The sequence below is a fragment of the Leucoraja erinacea genome, chromosome 25, assembly GCF_028641065.1.
Source record: "Leucoraja erinacea ecotype New England chromosome 25, Leri_hhj_1, whole genome shotgun sequence".
NCBI lineage: Eukaryota > Metazoa > Chordata > Chondrichthyes > Rajiformes > Rajidae > Leucoraja > Leucoraja erinaceus.
The window spans coordinates 11,434,623-11,451,296 of record NC_073401.1 but is presented as its reverse complement, the minus strand read 5'-3'; the positions used below and the strand labels follow the sequence as shown (position 1 = coordinate 11,451,296).

General features: G+C 39.2%; 1 protein-coding gene across 1 annotated transcript in view; it reads left to right on the top strand.

Annotated features, from left to right (window-relative positions):
- Positions 1–16,674, top strand: part of slc15a4 (solute carrier family 15 member 4) — a 37,414-nt gene that overhangs the window by 8,958 nt on the left and 11,782 nt on the right. Inside the window, exons 5-6 of the mRNA XM_055655667.1 lie at positions 12,190–12,358; positions 13,477–13,632. Of these exons, the coding sequence (XP_055511642.1) occupies positions 12,190–12,358; positions 13,477–13,632 (325 nt within the window). The remainder of the gene's footprint in view (positions 1–12,189; positions 12,359–13,476; positions 13,633–16,674) is intronic.

Below are 16,674 nucleotides of genomic sequence, written 5' to 3'. Positions count from 1 at the left end.
GAGAGGGGGGGGGAGAGGGAGAGGGGGGAGAGAAAGGGAGGGAGAGCGGCAGAGGGAGGGAGAGAAGTGGGGGAGAGAGAGAGGGGGTGAGAGGAGGGGGAAGAGGAGAGGGGGGGGGAAAGAGAGAGTCCCTTTTTACTTCAACCCAAACCCAACAACTATTTGCAGGCAGTGCTTTTTTACCTCTAACCATATTTTCATTTTCAAACCAAATTAAGGGTACTCACAGTGCTGTAGACATTTGTCAGTGTCATTCAAAGCTCTGATTGAGGCACACCACTTGCAGAGACTGATTGAGGCACACCACTTCCTGGTTTTATATTCACTCCCCGTCCCTCCAGCAGGGGCAGCAGAGAGAATGGGGAATGTTGTAAAAACATTAATATCTCTGTCGATTTTCATCGACGGGGAAAATCCTCGGCACACACGCGGCGGAGGGGGGCTCTGAGCGAGGTGGCCAAAAATGACGGCCGTAGGTGGTGGCGTACTCTCGGAAACCGCAGCGCAGAAAGCCAAAACCGGTCAAGAACAACGTTTTAGTAATATATATATATAGATTGTGTTCTAATACAAAAACTAGTGATATGACCAAGTTGATTTTTGGGAAAGGCAGAGAGAAATTAAAAACTGCATTCACAGAGAGTAGCATTGCACATTTATTTTCTGAAGAGAGATTTTATAATACAGTAGTTTATAAATGCATTTGTTTTTTTGTGCTCTATGTTTGTGTTATTTAGGCGTTTTTTTTTTTTTTTTAAAGCTCATCCTGGTCTGAGTTATTCTCGGAAGCAATAAGTCACCTGAGGTTGTTGCTTTCTTCGGCGTAGGCCACAATTTACATTGACTTGATCTTGCATTAACACATCGATCCTTCAGTCAGACCCAAAATAGCTTGAATGCACCATCCAAAGGAAAGCTTTGACTGCTGACTCAACCATACCTCTAAGCTGCCAAAACTACAGACATAAAGTAATAAAAATGAACTGCAAATGCTGGTTTATTCCATAGATAGGCACAAAATGCTGGAATAGCTCAGTGGGTCAGGCAGATCTCTGGGGAAAATTGTTAGGTGGCCTTTCAGGTTGAGACCCTTCAGACTGATTGTAGGGGAGAAGAACTGGAAACAAAAAAAGATATGACATCAAGCAGGATGGTTCCGATAGGCCAATTGTTGGCTGGGGACAGTTTGATCCCAAGAGCGGTATGTCATTGTGGACAATTTGAATGCTCAACTATTCCTCATATTGGCATTTAAAAATTGTTTAAAGACTTTTTTCATAGGATGAAGAAAGACACAAGTTAAGTTGAACAATAATTGGATTTAATTCTAATCTACATATTGTTTTGGAACTTTTTATCTGAAACTTGCCAATCTTCTTTGGATCCTTCCTCTCTGCTGCAGTAGATAGACTTTTTAAATGTGGAACTGCCGGCAATTCTCATGATATTCGGGACCAACAAAATTATTTTAAAAAATGAAGTGAAGGTTAAAAGGATTCCTGGTTCAATTCCTGGGCTTCATATATTTCTGTATTTAATCTGAGCAATCTAATGGAGAAAGCCTTGCTGGTAGAATATAGAGTACAAGGACAACATTTTGCATGTAAAAGTTATAGTAGTTATATTTATGAATTTGTAAAGATGCAAATTATAGAACAGGTGCAGTATTGAATTCTTGGGTGTAGGAAGAAAAACATTTGCAGAAAATATTCAAATAATATTTAGAGTAAATTAGGAAGGTTCTTTATAATAATCTAGAGCTAAGGCTTGTGTTACCAATCAGTTTTGCTTAGATATATTTGTCATAAAGAAATGGACAGTTTGTCTGGGTGTTAGCTGTGAACACTTGTTGCTTGTTTAACCTCGCTCACGAAAAGTCTTGAAAATAACTTTACTTTTGCACTTCCAACTTGATTCAGCTGGAAGTTCAGTAAAACTGTTCCAGCATACTCTGGATTTGTGTGCTGACTAACAGAATTTACAAACTATTGGATAGTATTTTATGAATACTCAACTCTCTCTTTAAATAGATGTTAAACGGTAACACTTTGGTGAACCCAGTTTGTTTACAACGAACACAAGAATGGCGTGTGGGCGAATCGGGGCCCTGGTGAGCGCTCAGGGAGTGTGGTAACCCATTCAGTGAGTGGAAATAGCAAAGGACCGCTTGCAAGCTGAACGGCAAACCATTATGATTTACAAATGATTGGTTAGCAGTTTATTGGAGTTTTATTTTTAATAGTTTTGCTCAGCCATTTTCAGTGGTGTGAATATGTAATGTTTATTCATCATTACCTGCCTACATAATTTATTTCAAAACAATAACACATGATGGTAGACTAAAGACATTTATAATGAACTTAATTGTAATTTATATGCTATACTTAATACAGATTTAGATTTCTCACTTTTCTGGTTTAGTTTAGAGATGTGTTTTAGATGCCCTCCACGGAGACCAGCAATCACCCCATACCCTAATTTAATCCTGCACACTAGGGACAATTTACAACTTAGAGGCCAATTAACCTTCAAACCTGTACACCTTTGGAGTGTGGGAGGAAACTAGAGCACCCAAAGAAAACCCACGAGATCGGAAGGAGAATGTACAAACTCCGGACAGACAGCACCTGTTGTCCGGATCGAACAAGGGTCTCTGGTGCTGTAAGGCAGCAATTCTACCGCTACACATCTGTGTTTGATTTGTGAAATTGGGTAATTTCAAAATCGTTTATTTGATAGTATGACCCAAATTAAAGTGCTGATGAAAAGTAGAAATGCATGATTGCATGCAAGGCAGTGCCATCAGTTTTTACAGTGATATTTGCCCTTCCTCCTTTTATATATAGCATTGTCATTGTACTTGAATATATTTAAATCATTATCAAATAGAGAAGTCTACCTGTTATATTATGCAACTATAGCATGCGGAGTGAAGTCTTTCTTTATTGATCTGATATGATTAAGAAAAAAATAATCTCTGGCAAATTGATTTCTCAATCTTTGAGGAGATATATTGTCTTCAATCTTTTAGAAATAGCTTTTTACTTGCCATCAGCAATGTTAATCTTTACTAATATAATTGAACGTGAATCATTGATCTGTTGAAGTCAATATAAGAGTTTGTTGGCCAGTTTCTAATGTATTACTCTCATGTACTAACACCCTTGATGTCAGTAAAAAAAATGACATGCAACAAAATGTTGGAAATGTTCATTTAATCAGTTGGTATCTGCAGAGGGAATGAGAGTTGGTCTTGCAGGGTGCTGACATTTTACCAGAATTCTGTTCATGGAAAACAGAAGCAATTTAGCCAGCATTTGTTCAAAAACTCTTCACATGATGCACGGTTGCTGACAGCTCAAATGGAAGGCGGTTTGAGTTTTAAATATGAAGCTGAAAGGCTTTGGAAGATTATGTATTAAGTGAATGGGTGAGGATATGACCGGTGTCTACAATATGACAAAATGGAAGTCATCCACCTTGGTAGAAGATAGAAAGGCCGTGTACTTTTTGAATGGCGATAGATTGAAAAGTGTAGTTCAGCAGAGTTGTTCACTGTATAAATCACTGAACGTTAATACAGAGGTTCAACAAGCAGTTGCGAAAGCAAAAGATATGCTGGCCTCTATTGCAAGTGGAATGGAGAATAAGCATAATGACTTATTGAATTTATTAAGGGTACTAGTGCAAGGACATCTGGAAACTTGTATAGAGCTCCTGGTCTCCATACATACCTGTGAACGAGGGACTGTAGTGATGGTTGAATGAAGATTGGGACTCGTAATGGAAGGAATGAGCGCACTCGGCTTGAACATTCAAATTTAGAGGAAAGAGAACTGATTTCACTGATATACAAAATTCTTGCAGGTTTTGATGAGGTAAATGTGGAGTCGATGCTTCCCCTGGCATGGCTATTTAGAACCAGGGGTCGCTCTCTCAATGGGTCAGCTATTCAGGATTGGATTTCTTCAGGTGTAAAGCAGCATCTGCAGTCCCTTCCTACACATACCATGTTTGAGAAAATATGGATGGTGTCATCAGGGATGTGCTTAGAAAGCAAATTTGGTCAAAGTTTTACATAGTTTTTTCAAATTGTGTACAAGTATATTCTCATAGTAAAACAAACAAATATTACAATCTAAGGACAACTAAAGGGGACATTCTCAACAATGTTGTTAAATGTGTGGTATAGCCAGTGGGGCAAATATAAGGAGCTAATGTGACTGGTGCAATAATTAGTGGTGCTTCTTCATAGCTGCAGCAGTCCCTTGCACTAAACATTATTCCTTTATGTATCCGTGCACTAAACATTGTTCCCTTAACATGTATCTATACACTGTAAATGGAATAATTGTAATCATGTATTGTCTTTCTGCTGACTGGGCAGCACTCAACATAAAGCTTTTCACTGATAATAAACTAAACTGAATGCCCGATGCGTGATCCTGGCCCGAGGTGCTGCCCGTTTGAAGTTTGCGCACTTTCCAAGTGATGGCGTGCTTACCTAGGATGCTCCTGTTTTCCATCACATGCTTGGTTGGTAGGTTAATTGGTTATTGTAAATTGGCCACAATGAAGGTGGATCATAGTGGATTTAGCATGATGGGCATAAAGTTACAAATAAATAAGTGAGGGAACGGGGTAGATAGGTGTGCTTTGAGAGCCAGCACAGATTTGATACTCTCCTTTACGTCAAGTGAAATATGAAAACAATTTGAGTTGATATAAATATGTTTGAAGCATTACTGTTAATAGCTGAGCAAAATAATTGTTTTCTGCCAGCCTGCAATGGTACTTTATTACTATTGTAATAAATTCAATATTACTATTGTAATAAAGACTTTCCTGAAATTGTAAAGCATTCATTATAATATGCTTTATGTGAAATGCATTCTAAATTGTTAAAATGGTAGAACTCCACTTTTGCAGGTGTTAGATTCCTGGTACCAGGAGGGGAAACCTAAAATGACCGGTTAAGCAATACTTCCCTTTTCGTGTCAAGTTTCATTCTCTGTTCCTTAATGCATTATATTCTTAAGGACATAATCTGTTTTCTTCCTCTTTTCAAAATTAGTGCTTTAGAAACTAGTTTGCAACTGCATGAGTCGTAATGACATTCTTACTTGCAGCAGTATAGCCGACCTGTAAACACAATACTCATAGATAACCTAAAGGGCACAGTAAGTATCTTATGACAAAACATGCTGGAGTAACTCAGCTAGTCAAGCAACATCTCTGGTGAAAAGGAACAGGTGACATTTGAGGTTGGAACCCTTCAGTTTGACGTCACCTATTCCTTTTCTCCAGAAGTGCTGCCTGACCCACTGAGTTACTCCAGCATTTTGTGTTTATCTTTGGTTTCCTGCACAATAAGTATTTAATGTTGTGGTTGTAAATGAATATGCTAGTCACTCAAAAAAACACCAAGAACATGAAGTGAATCTAGTTTTAATGAAGTTGTTTGACAGGTTGAAATGGTTAAGCCGCCCTGGAGAACACCACTTCCTCGGAATAGTGCCGCAGGATTATTTCTGCATAACTTATTATTGTAAGGACTTGTCTGAAAGATGGCATCGCCAGTGTTACACCTGAAGCATCAATCTAATTTATGTGCTCGAGGTTCTGGAGTGAACTCGGCTATCATCTGAGCCCTGGAATGTTCTCTAATGTTAGTTTGGATACTTTTTTTTAACAAGAACTATTACTTTCCCCCCCACTTTTCTTGCTTTAGGATGCAACAGGGAATTGTACGAAGGTCATATGAGATGTGTGATAAAATGCAGGGCTTTTAGTGATTAACACTGAAATGTTCAGCACAGTATATTTTGGCTTGTTGTCAATCACAAATAAATTGCACCATGCTTTGAATACATTTTTTTTTGCACTTCAATTTATTTCTTTCAGTTGTAGACAGCAGTCAATTGATTAAACCTTGACCTATACTCGCCATGGTAGAAATCAATTTCTAGATCACTATGGTAAAAATCAAATCAATCAAAAGCAACGAAGCAAGTTCTAGGCTGCAGGAAGGCATCAATGATTTGATCAGTTTGGCAGAAAAATTGCAAACGGAATTGGATCTAAAGTGTGAAGTAATGCATTTGCAAAAGGAAAAGAGCAAAATAAATGGCAGAATGTTGAGCAATGTAAAAATAATAATGGGTCCTCGCAGTATATGTCCAGAGATCCTTGTAGGAGCAGGATAGGTTAATCGATTATTAAAAAATGAGTGCTTTCCTTTGTTAACTGAAGTCTAGAATATAAAAGTAAGGAAATGAAGTTAGTATTGGTTACACCACTCTTTAGCATACAGATAGTGTAGGCTTGTTAATCATAGCTGATCCGTCTGAAGGATGTGCAAATAGAGGGTAACAAGTGAAGATGGATTGGCCAAACAGCTGTCCCTGAATTGCACTGAGTTCCATTAGTTTGCCAGTACAATGGAAATGTTCTTCACCCTGTCAACCAAAAAGAATGCAAGGAGCAGCTTTTATAACAATGTTGTTCACACTCTCAGCCAAGTGGTATGCACAAAGTAGCTTTTATAACCTTTCATAAGCCTTGCATTTTATCAATCAAGAGGAGCATTCTTCCCAAATTCGAGTCTCCGCAGCAATTATTTGAATCTGCCCTTGCGATGGCATGCCAAATTGTGAACTAAAAAAAACCTAGGTCTGTAACGGACCTAATCTCTGCAGATTTGTGTCAAGTAAAACTGCAACAAGCTTACTGCTAGAGTAATCTACATGGCAAATTGGAAGCAGCCCAACTTGGATTGTTTCCATTTCTAAAACCAAGGTCACATATTATGGTTATCAAACCATAATGTGTGTGCAATGGATACTTGGGCTTGTCGCTTGTTCATCGATGAGTCTAAAAATGATGCTTGCTACACTGCTCTCCAACTGTACAAAATCACCCTCCAACAATGAAGTTTCACATGAGACTGGGAAACGAGCACTGGTTCTCATACTTTGGGAGCAACCTCTCAATGACGGCAGATATTGATGATGATAGGGATCAAGGGATCAAGACCTGAAAACCGGCATAGAGCTCGTGGTCTACCCAGCAGCTGTGATCTCTACCATCCTTTATGCTTTTAAAACAATTGCCAGGATTATTTCAGCCATGGAGTTAATGAATGGTGGAGCAGGTTGAGAGGCTGAGTGGTATTCATGCTCCTTCGTTCTAATGTCCTTGTAATTGTGGGGGAATGGGGAACAAAATTTCTTAACATTGAGGGAGTCGGTGAGAAACTGCTGTAGTGAGGAGGTACGCCGTTAAATGCGGACGTCCAGAGCTTGCTGTCTGTTGGTTACCTGCTCTTCCAGAGAGTGTGCTGTTTTTGCAGCTTTTCCAATGTAATTTTCAGAAATTAATGAAATAATGAGGTTGGGTTGACACATTTTTACCGCTTTTCAAAAAGCAAACTTTTAAATAGAAAAACTATTCATTAACAGCCTATCTGGCTGTTCAAATTTATATTTGTGGATAATTTTTATTCTTCCAAAATAATATTTCAATTTTGTATTGTGGTACATATGTTTTTGTTAATGTTTGAATCCTCAGTACAGGTTCCATTGTTTCCTTGGCAGTCTGTGATATGTTTAGAGCATTCACTAAAGTTTAGACTCTATCTTTTAACATGCTTGGTACCCTCCAGGTTGTATGTCATCAAACCCCCTTGGGAGAAATGCACACTGCAGAGATTGGCTGATCTTTGCTGTGCTATTTTCCTTTGGAAAAATCTGGGCCTATTGCCCCAATTCCAAAAGAGAGTTTAAAATAAAACGCAGCAGTATTGTACTTAGTTTTACATGGCAGCTATTGCTTTGATGCTGCAAGAACATGCCGTTTATTTTGAATATAAAAACAGAAAATGGAGAGAGAGCCATTAATGTTGGGTTCTTGACCTTTCATTCTGCTTTCGATTTCCAGCATCTGCAATATTTTTCTTTTCAACTCGTGCAACTCATTTTTGTTGAGTTGTGATGTGCGTGCCATTTAATTTCAATTCCAAATTCTCTTTGAGAAGTTTTTGGTGAGCTGGCACATTGAACTGTGGCTGTGTGTTTGATGAAGGTATTTCCACAATCCAGTTGGATAGGAAGTCCTGCAAGATTTTGACTCTTGTCTTCGTACAGGTTACCTGGCAGGACTGTTGAAATCCTGTGATTTATTGGGCCTCAGGGAGACATCAGCTGCAATAAGTTTGAGAATTCAATTACCTGAGACGTACAACCTATAACCAATGGAGCAAGGTGGTCAGTGAGCACCAGAGCTGCTTTGTCTTGGCAGCTTGCAGTTGTGATCATCTTCTTGGTCTCTTGTCATGTTGGCCACGGTGTTAAACCAGGACTCTCAAAGGATCCACCTCAAAGCTCATGCCCTACTTTCAGAATTTTCTCTGTGCAGTCTACCTCGATGATTGTTTTTTTTTTTTTAGGGCAGTGAATCAATCATTACTTTAGATACAAGACTCGACGCACCCATCCAGTTTTAGGAGGACAGGCAGCAAAGTGGCCTTGCTCCAGAAACCTGTCACAGTTTTTATCGTGTTGTTTAGATCCGTTAATCAAAACGCCTGAAGTGCATCATCCCCGTTGTTTCGGTTCTATTCTGTACACACCTTTTTCAGGCAGTTTGCAGCTGTGGATATCTTTTTGCCACTTAAATTTGTCAATGTCCTTGCAACAGAGATTATCCATGTAAAAGGTTTCAATCTGTAACTTCAATGGCCGTGTGGACATAGTTTAAAAAGTTGACCAGCATAAATTGTAACCCAGTGTTGAAGATGCTGAAGGGGTACTGGTCTCCTTACATGTTTGACTTTCCACCAGTCTCTCATGTTCTTCGATTACAAACCCTTTTCACTCTTTTCTGCCATATTATTTCTTATAGGTCCATGACTTTAACCCATCAATATTGAAATCATGGCCATCTAATTCCAAGCCAAGCTGATGTGTGACTTGGAGAGGAACAAACAGGTGGTTTCATTTCCATATGTCTGCTGCCTTTTCTTGTGGGTAGTAGAAATAGCATGTTTGGGAAATGGTTATAGAGTTGCCAAAGGAGGTGGTTGTGGCAGGTACTCTTACAGCATTTAATTTAAGTGGCAAAAGAATTTCCACAGCTGCAAACTACCCAAAAAAGGCTTGTACAAAATAGAATTGAAAACAGAAGGGGGATGATACACTTAGAGCTTTACATGGATAGGTACGATTTAGGCCGAAGGGCTTGTTTCCATGCCATGTGACTCTTGAAAGCTATAATTCGCCACTGGGATTACTGCAATCTCCCGTAGTGGCCTCAGTGCAGGAAGGAAGTGGAGTAGAGTCATAGAGTGATACAGTGTGGAATCAGGCGGTTCAGCCCAACTTGTCCCAGCTACACTAGTCCCACCTGTCTGCGCTTGGTCCATATCCCTTCAAACTGTCCTATCCATGTACCTGTCTAACTGTTTCTTAAACGTTGGGATAGTCCCAACATCAAGTACCTCTTCCAGACTGAACACAATACTCCAAATGCGGTCTCACCAACGTCTTGTTCAACTGCAACATGACCTCCCAACTAGCAAAGTAGAGGAGGAAGTGCAGAGGATTCCAGTCGAGAACTCTATTCTGGATCATGTGGCGCTCCTTGAATGTTGCTGGAGTTGTACATGCAAAGTGAATGCAAAATATTCACTTATTCCTCTGATTTTCCATTGAAGAGTGAGAGTCAATGATGAGGAGCTCATCGTGTAATTCCCAGCCTCTGAATTGCCTATAGTCCCAGTTTAACTTGCTGATCTACTAAGGGTTTTCAGCCAGTGTAGCTACCAGTATACCCGAGGAGTTCCAGGATGGATATCCTGGGGTTGAGCAGTTTAATTTTCAAAAGCATCCATCTTTACTCTCCCTGAGTTAGCATTTTCCCCCACTCATTTCCATGCTTTTTCCTGCTCTTTGTGCCACAAATGTAATCAAATGCTTTCTTGGTGCTACTCATCTCTTGACTTGTGGATTTGGTTATTTTTATTTCAACATTCACAACGGAGCCAAGCAGTTCTGGCATACCTACACTGAATCGCTAAACAGGTTATTGTAGATTGTCGATGCCATCAGCTATCACTTTATGATTGAAATCAGACTAATAGAGTGGTAATTATCAGGTTGCATTTGCAATGTTTTTATACATTAACTGTATCAGGATAATTGATTACATTACTAGTACTCAAGCTAAGCTGTTCTCATACAGTTATAGCTGGAATGTTAGCACATGGAAGCAAGGACTTTAGATTGTCCATCCTTTACTGTATCCAGTATGGTCTTTTTATTGCTGTTACATAAAATGAATAGTATTGCCTGAAGATTGGCGTCTATGATGGTGGATAGGTTGAAAAGAAGTAAGATTAGATCGTCTAGATGACACCTTTGGTTTAAATGTCCTTGTGCTCGTGCCAGATTCTTCTACCATTGAGGATGTTCTTGGAACTACTGCCTCTTAATAGTCTAGTCAAGTCAATTTTATTTCTATAGCACATTTGAAAACAACTCTCGTTGACCAAAGTGCTTTACAATAGATGTTAAATGGTTAATTATCTATTGTTTTGATATAGCACAGTTAATTTTAAGCATGGATAATTAATTATTTCCTTTCTTTTGGAGTAAGGGTCTAACTCACATCATTTACGATAAGTGGGAAGCTAATTTTGTTATTCGGTTATTCAATATTTCATTATGACATAGTTGGAGGCTATTTTGGCTCACTGAGTACTTGCAAGCTCCCACTGAAATGAGATATGGTTGTGGATTGCCTCAACAATTTCACAATAGTTGCTGAGGATTTCTTGCCTGATATTTGTTAATCCTTTCAAGTGTTAACATCAACTGTGCAGTACAAACCTCAGTAAAGACAGTAACAAACTCAAACTTAATCTGAGGATTATAAATACATTTTAAATACCTAGAAATATAATTCATCGGTAGTATCTATTGAATGATATATGTATTTTATGAACATTCCTATTTCTTAAATTGAAATAGTGCAGCCTTTCATAAGGTGGCACAAGTGGAATTTTAATGGGTTAAATCATTTTTATGTTGCAGTATATTAAATAGAGATTAAGGGATCACAGATTTTAACCACATTATGGGTTAAAATCGAATTTGGACTTTGATGCAAAATGTACCACCTCAAATATAAATACAGGTGACTTCCATATTATTGTCTATTGGGTAACGGGTGTTCACCCTTGCAGAAGTCACAAATCACTACCCAAAAGTTTGAGATACAGAATAAAATATGCTCCTACAGAATATACTTGTGGGAAAAAATATATAAACACGTAATATATTTATTTTCAATTTGCAATTCTTGGCACTTGCTGGTGACTTGGCTTCGCGTTATGGAATATCATGAAATGTGTGTTTTTCAAGAAAATCAGCCCCTGTACCGTGGGAGTTGCCTGTGTTCGTTCATCTCATGAGACTGTTTCAATGTTGACTGTGAAGACTACAATTTCATGTGCGGATTACAATGCAGTAAACCTGGTGGTCTGGTGGGTGGACACAATGCTGGAGGAACTCAGTGGGTCAGGCAGCATCTCTGGAGAGAGTGAATAGATGACGATTTGGGTCGGAAAGCTTCAGACTGAAAGTAGTGGTGGTGGCGGGAATAAACTGGAGGCGAGAAAAAGGCCAGAAAAAATCAGGGCCAACAACAGGTGACGTCAGGAAGGGTGGAGCCCATAATGGCCCATTGTTGGCTGGGGTAGGTTAACGAGAGATACAAGGGTGGAACTGGTTGGGTGATTGGGAGGGAGGGAGGTAGGGAGGGGAGGTACTGCAGGGGTCACTTGAAATTAGAGGAATCAACGTTCGTACCGCTGGGTCATAAGCTGCCCAAACCGCGTGGTCTGGAACTAGAGTCGGGGTACAGGGTGCTTGTACTGTATGTTTCCTACTTCCTTTAATCTCACCTGGTACATGGGAAGACATTATACTTATGTAAAGCACATTTTAAAAAAAAAGTGAGATTAAAATATGTTTTTGTATTGATAGTAGTAATGTCCAATAGGCTAATCAATCTGGCACTACCAAAGTCCCAAGGCTGACAAGTTGTTAAGAGTTTTACCGCATACTATTATTGTGCTGTTGATTTTCTAATTTTTAGTGCATTCAATTTCTGATTTATCCTTGTCTACAGCTTCCAGCTGCCTGGTTCACCATGTTTGATGCAGTACTTATTCTGATCCTGATCCCAGTGAAAGACAAAGTGGTGGATCCCGTGTTAAAGAGAAAAGGTTTGCTGCCTACATCCTTGATGCGAATCGCTGTCGGCATGTTTTTTGTCATGTGCTCTGCCGTGGCTGCTGGTAAGTCTACTCTGTTTGAATATACCTTGATTGGAAATATTTATTTGTTTAATGTGGGGCTAAACGTCTACCTTTCCCCTCGAGAGCTTTGCAACAAATTGGTCTTTCGTATCTCGTTTTGCTGCCGCTATGCATCACACAATGTCTACTTTGGTCAAGGAAGATGACTATAATCAGGGGTCGTCACTACATTTGAAATTTCTCCACTAAGATTTGTTTTATTATGCTAGCCTTTAATGAATATTCATTACACAGTGTCAAAAAAAAATTGGAAGCTATTGAGGTGGAAGTTGACCTTTTTAAATATGTTTTCCTACCTTGTAGTCCATCAAAATTATGATAGGATGTTGAGCCACAGTGGCAAGCAACCTTTGCATCTGTCAATGAGATCTTTTGTTTTCACATGGTTGAATACTGTTCAGTATTGGAGTAGTTATATCAGCTGAAAATCTAAATGCCACTGCCGTTAACATTAGTCTTTTGATACAATTTTACAGTGGTGTAACTAAAATGTGAAACATCTTGATAATCTTACCCGCTGTCCTAAACGCTAGTGCAATTGACACCCGAGCTACTGCATCAAGTCAGATCTATTAAAGCAATGTCACGACCACAAGACGGGTCAAACGGAACAGTTTACAGGTCATTTTTAAATGTCTCTTAATACAGAAACACTGTGCTCCTTGACTGGTTAATGTTTTATTGCGAGTTACAACTAATTTCCGGAACTATGTTGAAGACCTGCAAAACTAACATGGGGCAATAACAAATATAAAAGTAATCAAAAACAGGGTCTCTGGCGCTACAAGGCAGCAGCAAATCTACCGCTGTGCCACCTAACAGTTAAGGACAATAACGGCCGATTCAAACCCTCAGCATTCATTTGTTACCTGATGAAATGGGAAATCTGATTATTAGTTATGGATTTCTGAATTTCATGTGAAATCTGTTTGTGCCAGGAACTAAAGGAAACACAAGATGACCATCCTTGTTTACTTGGACTAAGATAGAAAAGATCTTAGCCAGGACTTATGGACAAACTGGTTGCATGTATGTTTGTGATTGGTTATTTTGTTTGCAGTTTGCACACATGACTGTTATATATTTCTCCTTGTTAGGAATACTGGAAGATCAGCGTTTGAATAGCCTCCAAAATGGCACAATTGAACAACAAATTGGGGATGTGTGGTATAATGCCGCGCCTTTATCAATATGGTGGCAGATTCCACAATACGTGATGATCGGGATTAGTGAAATATTTGCAAGTATAGCAGGTATGTGTGGGAACAACATGATTAGATTTTCAGTTCATATAATTGTTATCTTGTACATTCTGATATTTAGGTTGAAGCTGAATATATCCTGAACCCATAAGGCTCTGAAGCAACAATAACAGCATGACTAATTAGTCCAGAAGGTCAAGTGTTTGTGAATGCTCTGTCAAATAAGTTTGAATGCAAGACTTGGATTCATTTCTAGATGCCGTGGATGTTTATTTTACCCACTAAATTGATCTCTTCAAGTTTAAAAATGTGCATTACATTGAGGTTTGAGCAGAGTTGGAGCAGCCAGATATTGTACGGTTATGTATCAGCAGTTTACTGCTTTGTGTACTTATATGTTGTGTACTAATTTATATTTGCTCTTCGGCCTCCTGACAGCCTACAGACTGGCTTTATTTTTTTTTAATCTGCCTTCTCAGGATACGACACCTTTTGAAAGAAAGTTATTTTGCTTACCAGTAAAGCAAATAGTATTAACATTGCTTTATTACAGAAAAAGGATTAACAGGAGTGGTGTGGCTGATCAGGCACCAGAAAGGAAATGTACTAATGGAGTCGAAGGCTGAAGCACTAAATGAGTGCTTGAGATCAGTCTTTATCAAGGGACAAGATGTGACTAGAGTCTCAGCAAAAAAATATGCCCATGAGATTCAGGATCAGATAGAGTGGGGGGTGAGAAAGGCTAACTGAATAAAATTGCATGCAATACATTCTAGGTTTCTGTATAAATTGCAGAGGCCTTGGACATAATGTTTGAAACGCCTGTAGATTTGGGGGTGGTGCCCAGGAACTAATGCTAAGGGGCTGGGAACATTGCTGATGCTATAACTTTCAGGATGCTGGGGAAACCCCTGCAACTTGGGGTGACGCAGTGGTAGAGTTGCTGCCTTACAGCGCAGAGACCTGTGTTCGATCCTGACTCTGGGTGCTATCTGTACGGAGTTTGTACATTCTTCCTGTCACCACGTGGGTTTTCTCTGGCTGCCTCAGTTTCTTCCCACATTTCAAAGACGTGCAGGTTTGTAGGTTAATTGGCCTCTGTAAATTGTCTCTACTGGAGTAAGTTAGATACATGGGTTTAAAGGCAAACTTTACCTACCTTGACAGTAGATTGATGAAACTTAATGAAAGGATCAAAGAGGGAAATATGGTTGCATGGTGTGTATGGGCTTCCTAAATGCATTTGGTAAAATACGTCATTATCAACTTGTCGTCAGAATTGATGACCAAAAAATAGATTAACAAGAAGAATAAAAGAGCCAAGATAGACACAAAATGCTGGAGCAATTCAGCGGGACGGGCAGCATCTCTGGAGAGAAGGAATGAGTGACGTTTCGGGTCGAGACCCTTCTTCACACTGATCAGTCTGATGAAGGGTCTCGACCCGAAACGTCACCCATTCCTGTCCTGAGTTATTCCAGCATTTTGTGTCTATCTTCGATATAAACCAGCATCTGCAGTTTCTTCTGCATAATAAAAGAGCCAGATTTGTTTTGGTAATAGTTTCAATAATAGGACCACTGCTTTTCTGCAATAATGACTTGAATTGGGTGTACAGGGCACAGTTTCTGATTTTGCAGGCAGCACGGAGCCTGATGTTTAGTGATCTATGAGGAGGATTGCATCGTTGTGGAGAAAGCTGGATGAATAAGTGGCAGATCAAATCTAATTTAAGAAATGTGAAGCATAACATTTTGGAATGAAAACTGAGAAACGGTATTATAAATTGTAAGTCCCAATTCTACACAACTGGCTAGGTTAGATGCACAGCTTGCTGAAGGTGGCATGTTGAAAACATAGGTTTAAAAAAAGCAGACCGTATCCTGGGCTTTCTAAGAAAAGCATAGAGTGCAAGAGAAAGAACGTCACAATCAAACACAACTGGAGTATTGTGAGCTTCAGCAAAGATGCAAAAGCTTTAGAGAGAGTGCAGAAGAGATTTACCATAAAGACAGAGTTTATTTACATGTGATAGGTGGATGTATAGAGACAAAAGGAACTGCAGAGGCTGGTCAGTCTGAAAAAGGATCTCAATCCATGTTCTCCAGAGATGCTGCCTGACACAAGTTACTCTTGCACTTTGTTTTTTTTAAATAGAAAGTAGAAGTTATTTTCTTTGAAACGGGAGGTTGCCGAAGCGATATAAGTGAAATGTTTTAAATCGTAGATGTTGAGTATAGATGGAGCGGATAAAGATGAATTGTTCTCACTGTTGGAAAGGTCGAGGACCAGGGGACAGAGAATGAAGGAGATTGGCAAAAGAACCAAAACGTGAAGAGGAAATGTGATTTCACTCCGTTCTGAAACACAATGTAGTAGACAGAGATTGCGTGAAAGTGAGTGGGATTTGAAGGGAAGAATTTGCAGGGCAAGGTGGATGAGACTAGCTGGATTGCTGTTCCAGTGAGCAAGTAGGCATTTGATGGGGCAGATTGATGCCTCCATGATGTAACGATTCAGTGATTCTCTTGACTATTAAAGTGGAATGTATCAATAAAATGTTAACTTCTACAATCCTCTTAATAGAAAGATAATTTGGAAGGCTTAAATCTGTTCCTATCCCCTTGGGGAAAATTTGACTGTTTAAATGGAAATAAATTACTAGGCTCACCCTCCTGTGAACGTTATTGAAATCCTGCTGATGGTAATGTTTGTCAACGCTACATGTTATTTGACTTAGAATTGTGTAGTGTCTCTTTTTTTCATTCAAATGCTGCTACATTTATATAAGCCTGCAGTATGAAATTACAGGGGGGGAGGGGGGGGGGGGTCATACATTTGTACGTCTGAATTTGATTTCTGTATGATTCATGCATTTCACTGCTGCAAAAGGAGCATCTATCAAATCATCAGCTATTTTATCTTGTCCTAATAGAATCTAACTAGTGTCTTCTCAAAGGCAGAGCAGTGTTAATTATTTTTTTTTTTCTCTCTGATACTTTAATATTTAAAGATGCTGCCAGACCCGCTGAGTTACTCCAGCATTTTCTGTTTATCTTCGGTGTAAACCAGCATCTGCAGTTCCTTCCTGTG